Here is a 24,218-nt window from a genome sequence, read left to right as displayed (position 1 = left end):
GAGGCACTGACAGGCATTACTAATGGGCATCCCTAATAGGCACTGAGTGGCATCATTGAAAAGCTCTGATTGGCATTCCTAGTGGCATGGGTTGGCATCCCTGGTGGGGCTTTAGTGGACATCCCTGATGGGTCTTCACTGATGATCAACGTGCTGATTATCAGTGCAGACCCCCATCAGGAGAGCCACCGATCTGTTCTCCTGTACTCGCGCCTTGTCAGCGCGAACAGAGGAAAGCCGATCAACGGCACTTCCTGGTTACCATGTGATCAGCTGTGATTGGACACAGCTGATCACATGGTAAAGAGCCTACGTCATAGGCTCTTTACCGGGATCAGAGATGCGGTGTGTCAGAGTGACACACCGCACCACCGATCGCCGCTCTGCATGCCCTCGCGGGTGCGTGCGAGCGGCTTATCCTAATATAAGTAATATGACGCCCAGTCAGGATAACTTAACCACATTCCGTCATTCTGCTATATGGTGGGTGGGAAGTGGTTAATGGTTTATTTTAAGCAGTTTACAAAATGCAAAGTAAGCAAACAAAGACGAAAAACCAAATTCAAATCCCTATTTGATGTGGCTACCCTTAGGCTTTCAACCAGCATCAATTTTACACTTGCACAATATCATTTTGTAGGATTAGAATTTTAGGATTACCCAATTATACCAAGCAGGTGCTAATGATCATCAATTTCATATGTAGTTTGAAATACAGCCATTAACTGAAAAAGCTGTGTATGTGGCTTAAAACTGGGTGAGGAACAATCAAACTCTGCTACTAAGGGGAGGTTGTGGAAGACAGTTTCATTCAACCATTTCCTGCAGACCGACGTACCTGTACGTCAGCTTGAAGAAGTGGTTGTACTGGGGTGAAGCCCGCAGCTAGAGTTTTTTTTTTTTTTAAAGCCGGCGGTCAGCTTTCATGTGATAACCGATGCGGCTCAGCAGCCTTTTGGCTGTTATCACAAGGAGCAACGCCGCTCTGCCTGGGTCTCCAGTCTCTCTGGGAGACCCGAGCGACCAGTCGCCTTGTCCACCGGCTGGTTAGAGTCCCGAACGAAGCCAGATTTGGCTTAGATTGAGGCTCAGATGAAGTAACCCGAAAGTGACATCACAATGTAACTTCCAGTTTTCTGGCTGTCATTGACGCAGATTTTAGGAAAATGACAGTATTCAAAAACACAGATTTGGGCTTTTTGAATACCGTATTTATCGGCGTATAACACGCGCCGGCGTATAACACGCGCCGGCGTATAACACGCACCCCAATATTTGGAGAGAAATTTCAGGAAAAAAGCTTAAATTTAAAATAAACAGCTTTGAACTCAGAATTTTTTTTTTTTTTAAATCAAAAGGATATCTCACCAGTGCCCATGAATGCATCCTCATCAGCAGTGTCCATGTATGCAGCCCACCAGCAGTGTCCATGTATGCAGCCCACCAGCAGTGTCCATAATGCAGCCCACCAGCAGTGTCCATAATGCAGCCCACCAGCAATGTCCATAATGCAGCCCACCAGCAATGTCCATAATGCAGCCCACCAGCAGTGTCCATAATGCAGCCCACCAGCAGTGTCCATAATGCAGCCCACCAGCAGTGTTCATAATGCAGCCCACCAGCAGTGTTCATAATGCAGCCCACCAGCAGTGTCCATAATGCAGCCCACCAGCAGTGTTCATAATGCAGCCCACCAGCAGTGTTCATAATGCAGCCCACCAGCAGTGTCCATAATGCAGCCCACCAGCAGTGTCCATAATGCAGCCCACCAGCAGTGTCCATAATGCAGCCCACCAGCAGTGTCTATAATGCAGCCCACCAGCAGTGTCTATAATGCAGCCCACCAGCAGTGTCTAATGCAGCCCACCAGCAGTGTCCATGCAGCCTCGCAAGCGCAATGTCCAAATATGCAGCCTCGCAAGCGCCATTGGAACTGACCATATTTGTTTTTAAAAAGGCCGGGAAGGAGCGCCGAGAGCAGAAGGGGCGGGCCGGGCCGAGGAGAAGGAAGGACTAGCTGTCTGTCATAAGAGCAGAAGGGGGCGGGCCAGGCCGAGGAGAAGGAAGAACGAGCGAGCGCAGTCATCGGAAGTCCCGCCTCCTCTGCCGAGATGTGTGACGTCTGTCATAGGCGGGACTTCCGATGACTGCGCTCGCTCGTTCTCCCATCTCCTCGGCCCGGCCCACCCCCTTCTGCTCTTATGACAGTTCGTCCTTCCTTCTCCTCGGTCCGGCCCGCCCCTTCTGCTCTCGGCAATGCTTCCTGGCCATTTTTTTTTTTTTAAGATCGGCGTATAACACGCACTGCTGCTTTTTCCTCCATTTTTTAGGAGGAAAAAGTGCGTGTTATACGCCGATAAATACGGTACTTTAAGTGCAAAAGGGGGATTTGGGGTCTTTTAGACCCCAGATTGCTCCATAAAGAGTACCTGTCACTGTCTATTATTGTCACAAGGGATGTTTACATTCCTTGTGACAGCCATAAAAGTGATCAGATTTTTTTTTTTTTTTTAAGGAACAGCAAAAAAAATAAAAAAAATTACAGGAAAAAAAAAAAAAACATTTTTCAAGCGCCCCCGTCCCCGTGTGCTCAGGCACCAAAGAAATTGCATACGCAAGTCATGCCCGCAAATGTAAACTGAGTTCAAATCACATGTAAGGTATCGCCGTGATCAAGAGTAATAATTCTAGCAAAAGACCTCCTCTGTAACTCTAAACTGGTAACCATTAAAATTTTTTTAAAGCTTCGCCTATTGAGATTTTTAAGTACCGTATTGTGTCGCCTTTCCGCGAGTGTTCGCAATTTTAAACCGTAACATGTTATGTATCTACTTACTCAGCGTGACATCTTTCAAAATATATAAAAAAAATGGCCCAACTTTACTGTTTATTTTTTTTTTTTTTAATTCAGTGAATTGTATTGTATCCAAAAAAATTGGGTTTGAATAACTGCCATTCAAATACCATGTGACCTAAAATATTGCCATTTAATTCTCCAGAGTCTTTGCTTATATATATATATATATATATATATATATATATATATATATATATATATATATATATATATATATATATATATATATATATATATATATACGTATGTATGTATATGTAATGTTTGGAGGTTCTAAGTATTTTTCTAGCAACAAATAGTGATTTTATCTTGTAAACGTGTCAGAAATAGGTTTGGCCCTTAAGTGGTTAAACGGTCATACACCATGGCAAGACTGAGCACAGCAACAAGACTCAAGAAAGATATACTGTACCAGTAAGGTGTCTCCCAGGAAAAGGATTTTACGGCATCACGATGTGCTGTTCAAGCGGTTTTGAAGAACCACAAAGAAACGGGCAACGCTGAGGACTGTATCCACAGTGGTCAGCCAAGGAAACAATGCAGCAGATGAAAGACACTAGAAACTGGGGTACAGAAAAATGGCAGCAGGTGCTCTGGACTGATGTGCCATAATTTGAATATTTGGCTGTAGCAGGAGGTAGTTTGTTTGCCAAAGGGCTGGAGAATGGTACAATAATGAGTGTCTGTAGGTAAAGCATGGTGGAGGTTCCTTGCAAGTTTGGGCATGCATTTTTGCAAATGGAGTTGCAGATTTGGTCAGAATCAACGGTGCCCTCAATGCTGAGAAATACAGGCAGTATCATGTCATACCACCAGGGAGGCATGTGACTGGCCATTAATTTATTCTGCAGCAGGACAATGATCCCAAACAAACAGCCAATGTCATTAAGAACTAACATCAGCGTAAAGAAGAACAAGGAGTCCTGCAAGTAATAGTTCCACCCCCACAGAGCCCTGATCTCAACATCATTGAGTCTGTCTGGGATTACATGAAGAGAGAGATGATATGATGTGGATATGATATGAGGCAGCCTATATCCACAGAAAAACTGTGGTTAGTTCTCCAAGATTTTTGCAACAACCTACCTGCTGAGTTCCTTCACAAACTGTTTGCCGTTTTGAACGCAAAGGGTGGTCACACCAAGTATTGATTTGATTTTTTTTCTGTTCATTTACTTTTCATTTTGTTGATTGACAAAAAAATAAAAAATAAAACTTAACACTTCCATTTTTGAAAGAATTCCTAATTTACATAATTTTTTCACACCTGCCTAAAACTTTTGCACAGTACTGTATAGTAAAGACAAAAAATGGGATTTTTGACTTACCGTAAAATCCATTTCTCTGGCTGGACACCGCTCCTGATATTCATAACCATTGGGTTATACTGCCCCCTACAGGAGTAGGACACTAGGCAGAAAAGTATTCTGGCTACACCCATGAGCAGCCCCTCTCTCTGCTATAGCCACTCAGTTTTGTTACAAGCGGTGTCAGGAGAAAGATAACTCCACAGAGGGGTGGGTGCTGTGTCCGTCAATGAACATCACAGAAATGGATTTTATGGTAAGTCAAAAATCTAATTTTCTCTTTCGTTCGTTGACAAACACAGCTCCTAATATTCCTAACCATTGGGACGTCTCAAAGCAGTGTTAAACCTAAAGGGTGGGAACAACAAAAAAAATTCCCAAGGCTAAACATTAGCCAACCAGGCAACAAGAGCTCAACAACTAGAACCTACCTGAAAAAACACAACACGCCCTCAAAGAGGATCAGGTCCTCTTAAACAGCAGCCTGCAAAACCTTGCGGCCAAAAGAAGCATCCGCAGATGCCAACACATCCACTTAAAAAAACGTTGTAAAAGTGTGCACCGACGACCAGGTGGCCGCCTTGCAAACCTACTTCACTAATAAACAAGCAAAAAATTGGGGGAGCAAACCCTGAACATGTATATCTAAAGCCAGTGCAGCTATGGACCAAGCAACATGTATATTAAGAAAGAATAGCGCACACATGCAAAAGAAATGACTATCAAATATGGAGACAATCCATAATTGTCTCCATATTTGATAGTCATTTCTTTTGCATGTGTGCGCTATTCTTTCTTAATATACATGTTGCTTGGTCCATAGCTGCACTGGCTTTAGATATACATGTTCAGGGTTTGCTCCCCCAATTTTTTGCTTGTTTATTATGTATTCGGTCTGACCAGACTTCTGGGGTTGAGCATCCCATCCCCCACACACACCTGTACTCTATTGGTGTCCACTATCAAGTAGATATAGGAGGAGTCCCCTGTAGTGCATTAGCACACCTTCCCAGCAAGGAGTGTTGTCTCCAAGGGTAAGAGAGGCTGGATTCACCCCTTTTTTATGGATAGTGTAGGACCCACTGATAATGGGGTACTTTGATGCAGTGGTGGGCTTGAACACGATATGGCCATATGGTGGGACTAAATCCCCATTTTTATTTATGGATGGTCTCCATATTTGATAGTCATTTCTTTTGCATGTGTGCGCTATTCTTTCTTAATAAACCTACTTCACTGACTCATAAAGATGGAAAGCCCAGGAGGCACTAAGCACCCTAGTAGAGTGCGCATTGACAGGGAAAGGAGGAACTTGACCTTTTGGAAAAGGCCTGAACCACCGTCTTGAAACAGTCACACACACACGCACAATACCTCCTGCGCTTAGGAAAATGACCCCGCCGCATGGATATGCATAATTGCATAGATCTTCATTGCTTTTGGAAACAGGTAACCATGGCCTTGCTCCCCTCAAAGACTTTGAGGAGTTTAACACAGCAACAATACAAAACACACAGAGGGTGCACCGACCTGGTGCATTATCCCGAAACAATTTATTGCATAAAAATCTGGCAAGTATTATACTCACAAAGGCAACAGTAAAATGCACATCACAGATCTCAAATAAGTTCCATCCAATGTATCAACCTGTATAGATATAAAAGTCACTGAAGACCCCGTGGGCTGATGCTTTTCGAGAGATTCCTCGAAACGCATGAGCCCACGGGGTCTTCAGTGACTGTTATATCTATACATGTGGATACATTGGATGGAACTTATTGAGATCTGTGATCCGCATTTTACTGTTGCCTTTGTGAGTATAATACTTAACGTGTTTTTATACAATTATTTGTCTTCGGATAATGCACTAGGTCAGTGCGCCTTCTGAGTTTTGTATAGTTGCACTAAACCACCGTCTGTCTGATCCATCTGGAAACGGTCGCAGAGGAAGCTGACAACCCTTTTCGATGACTAATTGTGAGCACAAAGAGTCTGACTTCCTGAAAGACTCCATAGCTGCCAGGTACACCCTAATTGCCTGGATCACATGCAAGGCATTTTCCTTCGGATGTTTAGACCTGGGACACAGGGAAGGCAACACAAAGTCTTTATTTAAATGAAAATCAGAGACAACCTTTGGAAGGCACAATGGACAGGGGCGAAGAACCACCAGGTAATGTGAACGACAGGATAACGCTGCCAGTTCCGACACCCTGTGCGCAGAGGTGATAGCCACTAAAACGGCCACCTTCTGGGACAGCGTAAGCAGGGGAATCTCCCGAATATTTTCAAAGAGAGGCTTTTGTATAGCTGAAAGCGCCAAATTAAGATCCCAAGGAGGCAACAGAGCCCGCACTGGAGGAACCAAATGTCAGACACCCTGAAGAAAAGATACGTACCAGGGAGTGTGTGACCGAAGGTCATTGGAAGAAGACCGCCAAAGCCGACACCTGGCTCTTGATGGTACTCAAGGCCAATATTTGTTCAACCCCCTGTTAAAGGAAGGTCAAGATTTGAGCCACGAGAAGGAGCGAGAAATAACCCCAAGAGACTCACACCACGCAATGTATGTCTTCTACGTACGATGGTAGATCTTTCTAGGCAGATTTCCTAGCTTTCAAGTGTGTAGGAATCACTGACTCAGATAAATCCATATCCTTCAGCACCTGGCGTTCAACAGCCAAGTCATCAAAGCCAGCGACTGTAAAGCAGGATGGAAGATCGGTCCTTGGGACAGCAGATCCTCTCTGAGAGGAATCGGACAAGGAACGTAGGCGACCAGCCACACCAGATCGGCGTACAAAGCCTGGCGAGGCCAGTCCGGAGCCACTAAGATGACTGGATTCCCTTCTGCCTCAATCCTGCGTAGAAGTTTTGGCAGAAGCTTGAGAGGAGGGAAGGCGCAAATCAAGACGATACTGACCCCACGGGGCCACCAGCGCCTCTGTGGCTTCCGCCAGAGGATCCCTTGACTGAGCCACAAACCTCTGCAACCTTTCTGTTGAGCCGAGACGCCAAGAGATCCACCTCAGGGGTGCCCCATCGGACACACAGCTGATGAAACCCATCCGGATGATGGGACCACTCCCCCTGGTCCAACGCCTGCTGACTGATGTAATTTGCTTGCCAGTTTTCCACCCTGGGAATGTGTACGGCGGAGAGGGCTAGAACAAACCGTTCTGCTCATCTTAGAATTCCGGCTACCTCTAGAGCCGCCAGGACCCTTCTTGTGCCCCCTTGGGGATTGAGATAAGCCACGGCCGTGGCACTGTCCGATTGAGTGTGCACTGGACAACCCTGAAGACGATCTGTCCAATGATCCAGATACAGTTTGATTGTTCAGCGTTTCAAGACATTGATCAGGAGTCTGGACTCTTCCAGTGTCCACATCCCCTGAACAGAATGCTTGCCGTGGACAACTCCCCAGCCAGACAGACTGGCATCCCTGGTGACCACTGCACTGTCCAAAACAAGGGGAGGAAGGATTTTCTCAGCCAAAAACGCCAGAGAACAAAGCCACCATATCAGGGACTCCTTCGTGCCCCGACTCAGCCAGAACGTATTGTCCAGAGACTGCAGTCTTGTCCCATTTGGTCAATTTCCCTATGCAGGGACCTCGTATGGAACAAACAGACACCATCACCCGAATGCAAGTCTGGAGGGATGACCATTTGTTGGACAGCAGGAGACAAATGGCACCCTGCAATTTCTGGAGTTTGTCCAGAGGAAGGAGCACTCTGGCTAAGGCCGAGTCCAGAGTCAAGACCAGATAGTCCAGCTTTTGGACGGAACCAGAGCAGACTTCTGAAAATTCAGAATCCAGCCGAACTCCCGCAGAGTTGGTATTATGATCTCCAGGTTTTCCACCAGAGCAGAGGGAGACTCCCCTCACAGAAGGAGATCGTCCAAGTAGCCCAGTACCGCGATTCCCCGTTGGCGTAGCAAAGCTAGCAGCGGGGCTAACACTTTTGTGAAGACCCCAGGAGCAGATGCAAGACCAAAGGGTAACACCGCTAACTGATAATGCTCCTCTCCCACAGCAAAGTGGAGAAAACAATGGTGACTAGCACATATTGGAATGTTAAGGTAGGCATCCTTGATATCGATAGACGAGGAAATCCCCCTGACGCAGGGATGCCCCCAAAGTTCGAATAGACTCCATTCTGAACCCGCACAAAGCAGTTTAGCGCCTTGAGGTCCAGGATTGGATGCACTTTGCCTTCCTTCCTGGTAACTGGTTTGACTAAAAACCCTAAAAACATTCAGAGGTCAGAACCGGGACAATCGCCCCTTGAAGGAACAGGTCTTGTACTGCCCCAAAAAAGTAAAAAGTGTAAACACTGCGCTATCTAAGATTAGCTGCTGGCACAAACTGACAAAAGTTGTGAAAAATAAAAGTAAATAAAAGTGCAGCGCTAACGTGAATCTGTGAACTGAGAATGTTCACATTAAAGTGCATGGGATGAGTAGTGATAACCTGAGCACACCTCCTGAATCAATATAGTGATATATGTAAATCAAACGCATGTCAAATAAGTCCCATACAATGAATCAAAAATGAAAAATTATAAGTCCAAATGTGAAATCCAAAATCCAAAAGTAGTAAGGGTAGCTTTTGGATCCCTTCCACAGACGGAAAAAAAGATGTGTATGTGTACTTATCAATGGACATATATTGCAGTGAAGCATACACGTCAAGTGGATTCAGCACATGAAATCTGCACGAATGGAATAAAAAGGTCCGACAGAAGTCAAAATAATGACCAAAAAACGTCCCTGGATAAGGTAGACTATATATGCGCTTACCGAATCGCATGGACCTATAATGCCATATGGCAAACCGGTCAGATGAGCTAGTGAGGTAAGGTGTTGAATCCCTCTGAAGCGGATATCACTGGATGATGTTCTCATGGGTTCCCAATCAAGGAAAAAAGGAGGAATGAGTCCCTCATTCACCAGAGCTCAGATCGCATGGACTTGCAATGTCATATAACAAGCAAGTCAAATAAGCGTAGAAAATCTTGGATTCCTCTTATACTCGATGTTGGCGGTGGATGTTTTCCAGAGCGAAACTCGATCTTGTAGCCGGACTAAATGACTTTGTGGACCTACTTGTCTTGCACCCGGGGAGTCCAGCGAAGACGCCCCCCCCTACCCCTGTTACGGGTGAGGGTGCACCTTCAAGCAGAAGGAGCCTTGTCCCCAGGGCTGGAGAAGCCTGACCTTGGCTTGCCAGACCAGGCTAGATTGGATCCTCCAGAAGAGGCCCTGAAAGGCTTCGAGCCCTTGTCAGTTGAAGTTGAGGGACGAAAAAACTTATGAGCCGAGAAGGAAGGCCCACGTCTACGACGAAGTTCCTTGCTTTTAGTATCCTGCGGAAGGAAAGTACTCTTCCCCCCCTGTGAGACCTTTAATAAAGTCATCCAGGGTAGCTCCAAACAGGCTATCTCCTTGAAAAGATCAGTCAAGGCATTTTTTGAAGTCTGATCCGCAGACCAGCATTTGAGCCAAAAAACACGCCAAAGGACCCCTGCCAAAACAGAGGCGAGCCATAGGGGGAGCCACATCCAAAAGAGACATCACAGATAAAGTGCTGCCCTTGGACCAGCTGGTCCGCCAGCTCAGCAAAGGCAGGGGGGAGCTGTTACCCCTCCAAGTCAGGGTGTAGGAGCTTAGCCCACTTGGTCAGAGTTTGCGACACTAGGGCAATGGTGAATACCGGCCTCATTGCGGAACTAGCCAGAGTGTACATAGTGCGGGCCACAGCCTTCGCCTTCCGGTCTGCTGGATCCTAAAGGCAGGGGACTCTTCAACTGGAATCACGGTTTCCTTGTTTAATCTGAAAATGGGAGGGTCCACCACCAGTGGCACAGTCCATTTCTTAAGAAGAGACTCCTCATAGTAACGCCTAGTAAAGCGCTTAGGGGCGCTATGGTCGTCCCCACTCTTTAGCGACAATTCTGTCTAAATAGGCAGGGAAAGGAAACACTTTTGCCACTTTGGATGGCTTGTGAGTGCCAAAGGTAACCTGCGCCTCCGTCGCAACTTCAGCGGCATCCTCCATCTTCAGGGTTTCACGCAGAGATACAATCAGGGCATCTACCAGTGCCTTTTAGTGCGCGGTTGCAGACATGGAGAAATCATCCTCACCATCAGAGGATTCCAGGCGCGTGGTTGCAGACCCAGCAGGGTGACCCACGTCCACGGTGACCGAATCAGATTCTGGATCTGATGAGACAGATGAGGCAGGGGAAGGCTGGGTGCGCTTTTTACTAGCCCGCCCCTCTTAAGCCACCTCCACTCGGGACACTAGGACTGCCGTCAGTGAATGGATAGATGGTTGGGACCCGGAGGGCCCCACAAAGCCTCAGAGTGGATCAAGTGAGGAAACATGCTCCAAAGACTCCATGAGTCACTAGAGGGACCCCACAAAAAGTTTAAAACACTGCAAAGGGACAATCCCCACCGCACTGGCAGCACCACCCAGTCGCCAGGCACAAAGCACCAAGAGATCCTCAGCAGCGAGGGAGAGGACGCCAATACTCACCACCCACAGAAACAGGCACCTGCAGTCACCAGGAGAATCTGCACTACACGTGCGGCAATCAAGAAGTAAAATGGTCCAGAGTCAGCACCAGGGGATGAGGAGGGGCTCCCACCACCAAAATCACCACCCACAGGGCTCCACTGTCATGGCCTCTGCTATTTCCAATGGCAAAACCACAAGAAAATGGCTACCGGTCTACACACACACATGGCCTCTGTGTATAGAAACATGCAGGCTACAACAAAACGACAGGGACCCAGGAGGGATACCAGGCCTCAAGGACAGATCTAGGCCACACAGGGGGCCCTGCCAGGAGCCCCCACAAGGTACAACCACCCCCCCCCCCAAACAATTGATCGTCCTGTCGCCGGCGGTGCACCCCCGGCCCCCATCGCCAGTTAGCGTCCGGCCGTATCCCAGGAAAGCGGCCAGACCATCCAAATAGCCCCAGCGTGGAGGGGGGGGGGGGGTGTGTGTGCCTGCAGAAAGGAGGGGAACCCGGGGGTCCGACCATTCCAAGGAGGGGCCACATCCACCCCAAAACCCTCCAGGGGGAGAGGGGGGACAGCTGTACACCATAGCAGGAATCAGGTGGGCATGGCTGCAGACAGAACCTCTCTCCATCGAAATGGGGTGTGGGGTCGCTGTCTGCCAGAAGGAACGCAGCAACTCGGGCTGAGACCCGGTCGTATGCGACCTCGTGAGTAGTTTAAATCAAAAGGCCAGCCCCCGTCGAGTGGGGCTATGTCGTGGCCGACCTAGCGCAGAGCTGAAGTCTGCATGCGCTCATTGACCAGACTGGGATGACTTCTGAAAAAACAGGGGGAGGATTTACCACCGGATCAGAACCACAGTATTACAGGAGATTACATATATATCATAATACTCCTATAGCCAAAATATACCGTATCAAACTGAAAACTATTTCATGCAGTCCCGTGACAGAAGTAATAAATACAAAATAGGGGAACAAGACGCCAAGACTGTCACAAGGGGACACACAAGTAATAATAGAAAGGCTTTATTAATAGAAAATCGATACCACCAGTAAAAAGCATCGAAATACGACCACCTCCTCCCAAATTTAAAATAGACAACGTTGTTGAAGGTAAAAGACCAGGATTGGATAGTCACACATGTGTTGCCCTCCACATACACACAATCAATCAGACTGCATAGAAAATGTATAATCAGTCTTAAATGGAAACATAGCCACCATATGGAATTCTCTGATGATCGTGGGTCCTATAAGGAAGCCGCAGATTTGAAGCAGCAGCTGTAGTGGCGCGGATGGTTCACCCTAGTGATGGTGCAATGGAAACAGGGAATGTCCACACTGACAGATAACCAGGTGTAAATTGGATGGTTCCAAGTGGTAAAAGGCAGAGCCACGGTATATCATTGAGTAAATGGGGGGAGGTGCGCTGTGGTTCAGTCCCAGCAAGTAAGATGAGTGGTATGTCCACAATATAACAGGTTGCTCAACCCCATTTCTAATAAAGAACACCGACTGAAAGTCACATGTGGGAGGGGGAGATGGATGGTAAGCAGTTTCAAATAACAGAGAGCAAATCTCACCGCAGTCGATAAGTAGCTCAGCCCCGTCAACTACCTCTCACTCAACTATGCCAGGGTGCATGAAGAAACTGCTCTGTGCTGTTGAATGTCCCGCTGTGTCGGCTTGGTGGATTCTGTAACCAGCTGTATGGGTGTGTTGCCATCATCCAATCCTTTTGGTCAGCATGAGAGATGACTTCACGCTGATGCGTTTCAATGGCCTATCACCAACTTCCTCAGTTAGGGTGACTATTGGATCTAGATTTTCCAGCCCATCGCCTAGTCCGGTAGTCACTTGTAGATCTCACAGGAAAAAAATCCAGGAGAAAAAATTTTGCCAGCAGGGAAATAGGTCCTTACTCCTGGCAAGGCAGAAAAAAAAGAGTGGCTATAGCAGAGACAGGGAGTATGCCTAGTGTCCTACTCCTGTAGGGGGCAGTATAACCCAATGGTTATGAATATCAGATGCTGTGTCCATCAATGAACCAAAGAGAAACTATATTTGTGATGGTGCCGACCTGGGGTGTGCTGTCGGACTTTAATGTGATTGTGAAGTCTCTTTAAAAAAAAACAGGGCAGCCTGAATCCTCCTCTTCTAAGGTCTCCCCCCCCCTCTTTGCTGCTCCTAGCCCCTTCCTCCTGTCGAGTGCCCCCACAGCAAGCAGCTTGCTATGGGGGCACCCGAGCCGAGCTGCAGCTGCGTGTGTCCATTCAGACACGGAGCTGCCATTCGGCCCCAACCCTCCTGATTGAACAACTGACAGCCGGGGGAGATAATGGTGCCGCAGGTGTGTCTCTGCCAATCAGGAGGGAGAGTCCTGAATAGGGTGAAGATTGGATTCTTGCTTATAGCAGTTTCCTGTGGCAGGACTGATGAGTCCATTTTAAATATTTACACAGCAAACAAAAACCTTAAAAAGGTTAAAAATTGCAAAATTGTAACTATTTTATGCACTTTTCCCTTTAGAAGGTTTATGCAAAGTATGTTTAAAGCATATTGTTACACTGTCTCTTACCCTGAGCTGATCACCTGAAAAGTATCAGCTGGGACAAACAAGATTCGGCCTAAACTGGTCTCACCCCCATTTGTTTGTTGTGTTCGCCCTGGCGCATAAGCGTTCGCATGTTCGGCTCTGCTGGATCGCGTGTCTATGGCGTACGCCTATTCGCGTGTGCATCTTCGTATTTAAATACAGGCGTACGCCGCGGGTTCTAACGCGATTTGGCGTGCACGTGGACGCCACGCATCCGGCGCAACGAGAGACTCTTCATGACCTCAGTCATGTACTCTGACTGAGGTCGGGCTCCGCTACCCACACTATTATTCACCGCACAAAGAGATTATCTGCATGGGACTCATGCTGTGCTGCATTCATCTGTTTCTACTGTGAGTGAATATATTGCTTTTTAAAAACACATATTTTGTATACTTACTAAACTATGAGAGGTTCCTTCCTGTCACATTTTTTTGCATCTACCATTGGTTGGTGGTGATTTTCTCTGGTGTTGAGTCCTGCAAGGGTTATACCTCTGAGTATTTACGGTCTGCTTATCTGGATGGGGATCACACCCAGTGAGAGTGGATACCATTGGAGCTGCTGGGAATCACGCTCAGGGATATTGGATACCATTTGAGCTTGTGTGGATCTCTGTAACGGGGACCTACACCTTCTGGTAAGCTGCTGCACATTTGGGTGATTGGTGAAGGCTGCCCCTGCAGTGTTACATACCAGCTATTAACTACCTTCTGTCTATCGGACTGTTTTTTTTTTTAAGGGATTTACCATCGGTGACTGCTTCCTACCTGTGTTTCAGAGCAACCTTTCTACTGCATGTGATCATATCCATATGCACTATATTATTCACTGGGGGTCTCTTACATTTTAGCCTATATTCATTTGGATATTTTTTATTTTAGCGCTGCACACTTCTATATTCTTGTCCATTAGTTGCGATTTAACAACTTATTGTGCTAGTGACTATCTTAAATATTTTAGTAATATTGTTAATTAAGCGCAGTATACAATGGTTAAAATCAGGAGCTTCTACTGGTCACAGAGGCCTTGGCATTTGACAGCTGAATTAGAAGGGGCAGGTCTAAGGCCCACATCACATCAGCGACCCAGTCACTAGTGAAAATTCAGCAGCGATAGCCTAATTAGAAAATGCAGAATTGACACAGGCTTGCTTTGTACGTGTCGTTCACATGCAGCAAATCCTGAGTCTCTCAGAAGAGTGATGCCTTGCTTCTCCAGCCAGCATGGAGGGAACAACTGCAAGCAGGTTTTCTCTCCCTTTTGTACTCTCTAAAGCGATCCTACTGCTGATAAGGTCTTGCCAGCTACAGGATCACCAGTGTGACACAGCCCTTACTCTTGACCTGGAAAGACGTTAAGGTACTTGCAAGATACCATTAATGTCAGCTATAGTAAACACAATAGGTTCATTTTAAGCAAACTTTAAAATGTAACTGAGGGTAAAACTTGAGCAGACTGGTGAAGTGTTAGAACCACCATCAGGGTTTTTATTGCGGATTATTGCTTTTATACTGATCAACTTATTCACAAGCAATGAAAAAGGGTCCATATCTAGAAATGGGGGTTGCCATCAGAAAGAGAGGAAATATTCCGATGAGGACACTTGCTCCTGTGACAAGTGGGGATTTCCCTCACATTGGAAAGCTAATATTGCCATGCACTGTAAAAATGGAAATTGGATTCTCTTATAAACAAGTGTATTATTGAAATCGTTCATATGTTAAGATTCAAAATATGTACTTATCTCTATCTATTTACAAAATACAAGAGCCAGTGTGTATTCGTTTATTAAAAAACAACCATGCAGACTGCAAAACATTTTATTTGCAAACCTGCAACACTAACCCATAATCTTATGATCATTAAAAACAAGTTCTTCTTCCTTAAAATTTCAAAAAATCATTTGAGTGTCTTTGTAAAGTTAGGCAAACTGTAGGGATAGAAAAGTGGTACTACTCACGGAATGTTAGACAAATGAAGGGTTGCTGAAGGTGGGAATATATTCTGAAAGTTTTTAGAGCCAGGCTTCTTAAAACGATGTAGAGGGGAGTTGGCAAAGTCTTTTGTTAGCCCTTGATCATCAAGCCCTTCTCGAGGTAGCTGGACTGTTTGATGCTTAGACAATGTAACCCTGATAATTTTTCCATACATTTTCTGCCCATTGAGGTGGCTCATGGCTGCAAAATAACAAACATAGTATTACATTTGTAAAATAAGATTTTGGCCATCATTGCATCCATTCCAAGCTATACATATATTGCAAAGCAGGAAATCCAATCATTCTTAAATTAAACCGATTTACTCACTAAATTACTTCCTAATTTCACATAAAACGAAATGTAATTTAAGAACGGTTATTAATCCAATTACAATCTGGAAGTGTGTCATCCAGTTTAAGTAAACAAGTATTATCCTGGGAGAAACGTAATTACAACGATTTGGATTTTACATTGCAAAAACAGAACAAAACAATGACTAATTAAATTAGTGAGTTATAAACACAAAGTTAATTTGTGCTTTAACTCAAGGCACTAAAGAAAAATCCACAACTCCAACAATACTACCTAATAACCACAACTAATCTAGTGAGAATGCTCGACTATTGAGAACATCTGTAACACAGTCTAACACAAGCTGGTATGTGGAAATGAGCCTCAAAGTGAAACTAAAGTGCTTAAAATGCTAACAGGTAAGCTTTTATTGCAGCAGATATTTGGTATGTCTTTTTTGCCATAAAAACTTCTGCCTTATCTGCTAGCAATTTTCTTTTGGGTGGGATGTGCATGTCTGGGAGATAGGTCATGGGTTGGCCAATCAAGATGCCTACATGGGTTGGTCAATCAAGATGCCTACAGACACCAAACCTAGAAGACTGGGCAAAGATGTCAGCAGTGGGGACAGAGCAATGAGGGAGATTGCAGGTTAGTGTTCCATAATATACAAGTATGCGGTGCGTATACAGTGCATCCGGAAAGTAATCACAGCGCTTTACTTTTTCCACATTGTTATGGTAAAGCCTTATTCCAAAATGGATTAAATTCATTTTCCTCAAAATTCTTCAAACAATACCCCATAATGACAACGTAAAAGGTTTGTTTGAAATCTTTGCAAATTTATTAAAAAAAAAAAAAAATCACATGTATATAAGTATATTCACAGCCTTTGCTCAATACTTTGTTGAAGCACCTTTGGCACCAATTAAAGTCTCAAGTCTTTTTTGAGTATGATGCTACAAACTTGTAACACCTATTTTTGGGCAGTTTCTACCATTCTTCTTTGCAGGACCTCTCAAGCTCCATCAGGTTGCACAGGCATTTTCCTCTCTCTCTAGAGATGTTCAATCGGGTTCAAGTCTGGGGTTTGGCTGGGCTACTCAAGGACATTCACACAATTGTCCCGTAGCCACTCCTTTGTTGTCTTGGCTGTGTGTCTAGGGTCGTTGTCCTGCTGGGAGATGAATCTTCGCCCCATCCTGAGGTCCAGATCGCTCTGGAGCAGGTTTTCATCAAGGATGTCTCTGTACATTGCTGTATTCATCTTTCACTCGATCTTGGCAAGTCACCCAGTTCCTGCCGCTGAAAAACATTCCCAAAGCATGATGCTGCCACCGTCATGCTTCACTGTTGGTATTGGCCAGGTGCCTAGTTTCTTCCAGACACGACGCTTGCCATTCAGGCCAAAGAGTTCAATCTTTTTTTCATCAGACCAGATAGTTTTGTTTTTGTTTCTCATGGTTACAGTACTCAGGTGATTTTTGGCAAACTCCAGGTGGGCTGTCATGTGCATTTTAATGACGAGTGGCTTTGTCTGGCTACTCTACTATACAGGTCTGATTGGTGTGGAGGAAGTGCTGCAGAGATGGTTGTTCTTCTGGAAGGTTCTCCTCTCTCCACAGAGAAATGCTGGCGCTCTTTAAGGGTGACCATCAGGTTCTTGGTCACCTCCCTGACTAAGGCCCTTCCCCACAGATATCGCAGTTTGGCCGGGCGGCCCGCTCTAGGAAGAGGTGGTTCCAAACTTCTTCCATTTATGGATGAATGAGGCCACTGTGCTCATCGGGACCGTTAATGCTGTAGAAATTGTTCTGTACCCTTCCCCAGATCTGTGCCTCAATACAATCCCGTCTCGGAGGTCTGCAGACAATGCCTTGGACTTCATGACTTGGTTTGTGCTCTGACATGCACTGTTACCTGTTGGACCTTATATAGACAGGTGTGTGCCTTTGCAAATCATGTCCACTCAACTGAATTTACCACAGGTGGACTCCAATTAAGTTAAAGAAACCGCTCAAGGATGATCGGTAGAAACAGGATGAACCTGAGCTCAAATTTGTATGTAATGGCAAAGGCTGTGAATACTTACAGTATGTACATGTTTTTTTGTTTTTTTTTTTAATAAATTTGCAAAGATTTCAAACTTCTTTCATGTTGTTATTATGCGGTATTGTATGTAGAATTTTGAGGAAAATAATTAATTGAAAACATTTTGGAATAAGGCTGTAACATAACAAAATCGCTGTGAATAATTTCGGGGTGCACTGTACTTACAGAGTGCCCACCTACCACAATGTAGATTTTAGTTCCCCTATAAAGGATACCTTTACATAAAAGCATTGTAAAAAATGAATAATAAATGCACGTATTTGCAGGTAAAAAAATTTGCATTTAATATTTTTCTCAGGAGCTGGCAGAGGATTAACAATGTGTAGTATGAGCAGCACTGGTCTACAAACCAACCCCGTTTTCCCCTATTCATAAATGCATAGCAATAAATACATGAAAATACATAGCATATATCATATTTCAGAACATAAATGCAAACATATAAAAGTGCTGTAGTCCAAAAATCTGTACAAAAAAATCTGATATGTGCAAACAATCCCACAAACATAAAGTGCTATAGTATCACTGTTTTATCAACTCAAAAAAGTGTCCTCCAGATAAACTTGACAGTTTAGGGGTTATAACTCTATCCAAAAACTGAAAAAAAAATGGATTTTTGTAAGAACTTACCGTAAAATCCTTTTCTCTTAAGCTCATTGACAGACGTAGTCTTCTTGATTCTCAAGAGCTGGGTTATGTTGTCTCCGCAGGAGTAGGACTAGGCAGAATGACAAAAACGTTCTGGCTCCACCCTAGGGGGCAGTCCCTGAGGGTATATCCTCCCTCTCTCTGCTACAGGGAATCAGTTCTGTTTAAAGCAGTACAGAGAAATTAACCCAACCCAACTCAATGATAGAGGGGCGGGTACTACGTCTGTCAATGAGCTTAAGAGAAAAGGATTTTACGGTAAGTTCTTACAAAAATCCATTTTTCTCTATCGCTCATTGACAGACGTAGTCTTCTTGATTCTCAAGAGCTGGGACATCCAGAAGCAGTGCCACAAATGAGGGGTGGGATTGACAAAATCAAATCCAATCTAGTAGGCCCAACCGGTGCCAAACTAGAAGTTTTAAAGGCTCATTATAAACAAAGAATGAGACTAAAGAAAAAATTTTCCAACGGAAAAAAACCCTCGAGGTAGACCACTGGTCTCCTCAAATTGCGGCCTGCAAAACCTTGCGGCCAAATGAGGCATCAGACGATGCCATTACATCAATTTTATAATGTTTGGAGAAGGTATGCACCGACGACCAGGTAGCCGCCTTGCACACCTGGACCACTGACGCCTGATGGCGAAAGGCCCATGACGCACTAAGTGCCCGAGTGGAGTGCGCCTTAACAGGGAACGGGGGCTCCCGACCCTTAATAGAATAAGCCTGCACTATCGTCTGTCTGATCCACCTGGAAATGGTCGCGGCAGATGCAGGCAACCCCTTTTTGGGTCCATCTGGGATCACAAAAAGTGAATCCGTCTTGCGAAACGAGTCTGTCGTTTTCAAGTATACCCTGATCGCCCTGACCACATCCAAGGAGTGCAAAGCAAATTCCCGAGGATGACTGGGCTTAGGACACAGGGAAGGTAATACAATTTCTTCATTCAGATGAAATTCTGAAACTACTTTTGGTAGGAAGGATGGATTCGGACGAAGAACCACCTTATCTCTATGAACCACCAGATATGGTGAACGACAAGATAATGCGGCCAGTTCTGACACCCTGCGTGCAGAAGTAATAGCCACCAAGAAGGCCACCTTCTGGGACAACGTGGGTAGAGGAATCTCCCTAATATCTTCAAAGGGAGGTTTCTGAAGAACCGACAACACTAAATTAAGATCCCAGGGGGGTAACGGCGCGCGCACTGGCGGAGCCAGATGTCGCACCCCCTGGATGAAATTCCGCACCAAGGAATGAGTAGCCAAAGGCTTCTGAAAGAAGATGGCTAATGCTGAGACCTGACCCTTGATAGTACTCAAGGCCAGTTTCTGCTCAACCCCTTGTTGCAGAAAAGTCAATATTCGACTAATCGAATAAGACCGAGGACGGAACCCCAAAGGTTCACACCATGCAATGTAGGACTTCCATGTGCGATAATAAATCTTTCTGGAAGTCGCTTTCCTTGCTTCAACTAGAGTAGGAATAACTGAAGCTGACAAACCTTTGTCTTTCAGCACCTGGGTCTCAATAGCCAGGCCGTTAAAGCCAGCGATCGTAAAGCAGGATGGAAGATCGGTCCCTGAGACAGTAGATCCTCTCTGAGAGGAAGTCTCCACGGGACGTCCGCCACCAGTCTGACCATGTCGGCGTACCAAGCTCGACGAGGCCAGTCCGGAGCTACCAGGATTACTGGGATTCCTTCCTCCTCTACCCTGCGAAGAAGTCTTGGCAGTAACGCGAGAGGAGGGAAGGCATATATTAGCTGGTATTGCCCCCACGGGGCGATCAGTGCGTCTGCGGTTTCTGCTAGAGGATCGCGGGAGCGAGCCACGAATCTCTGAACTTTCCTGTTGAATCGTGATGCCAACAGATCCACATCCGGGGTGCCCCACCGTAGGCACAACTGGTGGAAAACGTCTGGATGGAGGGACCATTCCCCCTGATCCAGGGTCTGACGGCTGAGATAATCTGCCTGCCAATTCTCCACCCCCGGAATGAACACCGCAGAGATTGCTGGAACAAATCGTTCCGCCCAGCGAAGAATGCAAGCCACTTCTTTGGCCGCTCGGACACTCTTGGTGCCCCCCTGGTGATTGACATAAGCCACGGCCGTGGCATTGTCCGACTGGATCCGAACCGGGCTGCCCTGGAGCTGCTCGGTCCAGTGAATCAGACAAAGTCTGATCGCTCTCAGTTCCAATACATTTATCGGTAATCTGGATTCTTCCGGGGACCAAAGTCCCTGGACAGATAACTGACCGAGAATTCCTCCCCATCCGGATAGACTGGCATCCGTGGTCACTATCGTCCAATATATTGGCAGAAATGACTTTCCCTGGCTGAGCATTGGAGACCGAAGCCACCAAACCAGAGACTCTCTGGTCTGTTTGCTCAATCGTATCTGATTGTCCAGGGATTCCGGATTCCGATTCCATCTGAGGAGAATCTCTTGCTGAAGAATTCGGGTATGGGACTGGGCGAATGGGACTGCTTCGAATGAAGCCACCATCAACCCCAGAACCCTCATGCAAGTCCGAAGGGAAGACCAGCTGTTGGACAGTAACAACTGGACTGCTGATTGAATCTTTCGAAGTTTCCCTACCGGAAGAAACACTCTTGTCCTGACTGTGTCTAGAATTAGACCCAGATATTCGAGCCTCTGGGTGGGAACCAGAAAGGACTTTTGCTGGTTCACCAGCCACCCGAATTCCTGTAAAGAAATCATAGTAATTTCTATGTTTTGTAGCAAGGTCTGAGGAGACTCTGCATGAAGCAGAAGATCGTCTAGGTAACCTAGAATCGATATACCTCTTTGGCGCAGAAGTGCCAACATTGGGGCCAACACTTTTGTGAAGACCCGCGGAGCCGTGGCGAGACCGAAAGGTAACGCCACAAACTGATAGTGGTTCTCCTCTACGGAAAAGCGTAGAAAACGCTGATGTCCTGCGAAAATGGGAATGTGAAGATAGGCGTCCTTGATGTCTATGGACGCTAGGACATCCCCTGGATGCAGGAAGGCTGCTACCGTGCGAATGGACTCCATTCTGAATCTTCTTATGTTGACGAAAGAATTGAGTGCTCTTAAGTCCAGAATTGGACGCACTTTGCCCTCTTTCCTGGGTATTGTAAACAGGTTTGAATAAAACCCTTGAAACCGTTCTGTCCAAGGAACGTGGACTACCACTCCTTGTTGTAGTAGATCTGTGACTGCTCTCCGCAGATCTTCTAGACGATCCGGAGATAGTCGGATATTGGAAGGGAAGAATCGCGCCGGTGGGAGAGATCGAAACTCGATCTTGTACCCTGACTTTATGACTTCGCAAACCCATTTGTCCGGGATTCTGGAAAGCCATGGATCCGGGAACCGGCGAAGACGTCCCCCCACCCCAGTTATGGGTGGGGGCGCACCTTCAGGCTTTGGATGGTTTATCTTCAGGTCTGGAGGGGGCGGGCTTTTGCTTGCCCGACCAACGACCCCTGATGCCTCCTGCAGGAGGCTTGGAGGACTTAGTTTTTTCACCCGCTGGACGAAAAAACCTCTTGTGAGCAGAAAAAGAAGGCCCTCGTCTTTGACGAGTTCCTCTACCTTTAAAATTTTGCGGTAAAAAGGTGCTTTTTCCGCCGGTGAGATCCTTAATGATCTCATCTAAGTTGGCTCCAAATAGACGTTCTCCTGAAAAGGGGATATTAGCCAATGCTTTCTTGGAACCTTGGTCGGCTATCCAACCTTTTAGCCACAGTGTGCGCCTGAGAACCACTGCTGAGACTGATGCTCGCGCCATTAATGGAGTGGCGTCTAACGCCGCATCACATACAAACTGTAACCCCTGTATCATTTGTTCCAACAAATCTGATACCGCCTGAGGGACTTCTTCTAAGTCCCGGCGTAACCACTTGGTCCATTCAGTTACAGCCTGCGAAACCAGACCAATAGCAATTATTGGCCTGAAAGCTGATCCAATCAAGGAAAACATGGTGCGAGACATAGCTTCTATCTTGCGATCCACTGGATCTTTAAAAGACGGAGCGTCTTCCAAAGGAATAACCGTGGCTTTATTCAATCTAGCAATTGGTGAATCCACCACAGGTGGTTCTGTCCATTTCTTAATAAGGGTTTCCTCAAACGGATAACGCCTGTCAATGCGTTTGGAAATATTAAAAGTGCGTTTTGGCAGACGCCATTCTTCATCGATTGGATTGCCAAAACATTTGGGCAATGGAAAAACCTTTGCCACTTTGATGCGCTTTTTAGTCCCAAAAGGGATCTCAGTTTCAGCTATTTCTGATGGAATACCCTGTAACCTTAAAGTCTCTTGAACAGATACAATGAGTGCGTTTACCAACGCTTCCTCTCGGGCTATGGCTGATGCCGAAACATCCTCCTCACTGTCTGAAGAGACAGGACCCGAGACACCAATACCAGATGAAGTACCTGCAACTGCAGAAATAGGCTCAGAGTCTGAATCCGAGGTTTCAGATAATAAGGGGTTAGGCGGGGGTCGCTTTCTTGCGCCCTGTCCCTGACAAGCCACTTCCACCCGGGACACAAAAGTTTCCATAATGGCTGACAAAGATTCAATTGTCAATGGGGTGCTGGAGGATCCCGCAGACCCCTCGAGGGGATCCGGAGGAGATACATGAGTGGCAGGGTCCATGTTAATACAGGACACTTTTGCCAGCAATAAACAAAAAAACTCTTCTTTTTTTTTTTTTTTTTTGTGTGTCTCCCCCTAGCGCAATAGCGCCCCTCAGAGTACCTGCTTCTCGACCCAGAGAGAGAGAGAGAGGGACCCCCAAGGCTCACCAACCGATGCAGTGTAGTTTCCAACAACTGCAGCCAGCGTCTGTCTTACACAGACTGGAAGGAGCTGTTTGCTTTTTCCCGGGCAGAAGGCGTGGCTCCGCCCCCTGTGTACGCCTTCCGGCGTTCCCAGCCCTCCACGAGGAAGCTGGGCTCACAAAACATGGCCGCCCCCATAGAAGAGACATAAGACTCCAAAAACATGGCGGCCGGCGTGACCTGAGGACATACATGCATTCGGTCTACGGCAAAATGGCGGCGGACCGCCGATATCGTCTTCCCAGCACATCCACCTGCACTCTGCTGAGAGGTGACATATGGATCTACAGAGATACACTGCACATAAGGTAGGATTATACCTCCTATGTTTGCTGTAATGTTACAGTCTGCTGGGTAGAGTGTTAGCTCTTGAACCAAGTCCACTTCCCACAACACATGCTGTATTATAAGGGGGACTTGTAAGTGTCAGATATATACTGACCATATATGGAGGGGCCCATAATATATACTGCCTCATAAATGAGGAAAAAAAGGGAACGTTTTACTCACCATACCGAACCGACAGGCACCCTCTCTTCATAATACCCTCTCCACCGAGGTGGGGGTTTGTGGACGCCTCGACTCTCTGGTCCTGGCGTCCAAGCGAGCTTTTAACTCGCAAAGTCAGTCCCTTTACTGGGACTCCGTCGCGGCCGACTCAGCGCACTGGTCTGCACGCGCTTTTAGGCAGAGACCGGGGTGACCACTGGATTCATATCCAGCCCGTCGCCCGGCCCCGCATACTTACTTGAATATGTCGCGGCCGACCAAGCGCAATGCCTGGTCTGCACGCGCTCGTAGGCCGGCTGGGGTGACCACAAGTGTCGCCCAGTCCGGCATCTTTGCTTGAAGATCTCACAGGAAAAAAACACTGGAGAAAACTACCTAAAAAATGTCTTTTTCTTAAAGAAAAAAAGTCTTGCCAGGACCAAAAGATCCCAGCAAGGAACTTAGGTCCTTACTCCTGACTAGACAGAAAAAAACTGATTCCCTGTAGCAGAGAGAGGGAGGATATACCCTCAGGGACTGCCCCCTAG

General features: G+C 46.3%; 1 protein-coding gene across 1 annotated transcript in view; it reads right to left on the bottom strand.

Annotated features, from left to right (window-relative positions):
- The window catches only part of PTBP2 (polypyrimidine tract binding protein 2), a 161,183-nt gene that overhangs the window by 14,457 nt on the left and 122,508 nt on the right, over positions 1-24,218 (bottom strand). The window contains exon 12 of the mRNA XM_082264967.1: positions 15,266-15,482. Coding sequence (XP_082121093.1) covers positions 15,266-15,482 — 217 coding nt within the window. The remainder of the gene's footprint in view (positions 1-15,265; positions 15,483-24,218) is intronic.

The sequence above is a fragment of the Pelophylax lessonae genome (assembly GCF_965119305.1).
Source record: "Pelophylax lessonae genome assembly, chromosome: 8".
Taxonomy (NCBI): Eukaryota; Metazoa; Chordata; class Amphibia; order Anura; family Ranidae; genus Pelophylax; species Pelophylax lessonae.
This window is presented reverse-complemented; position numbering and strand designations above follow the sequence as displayed.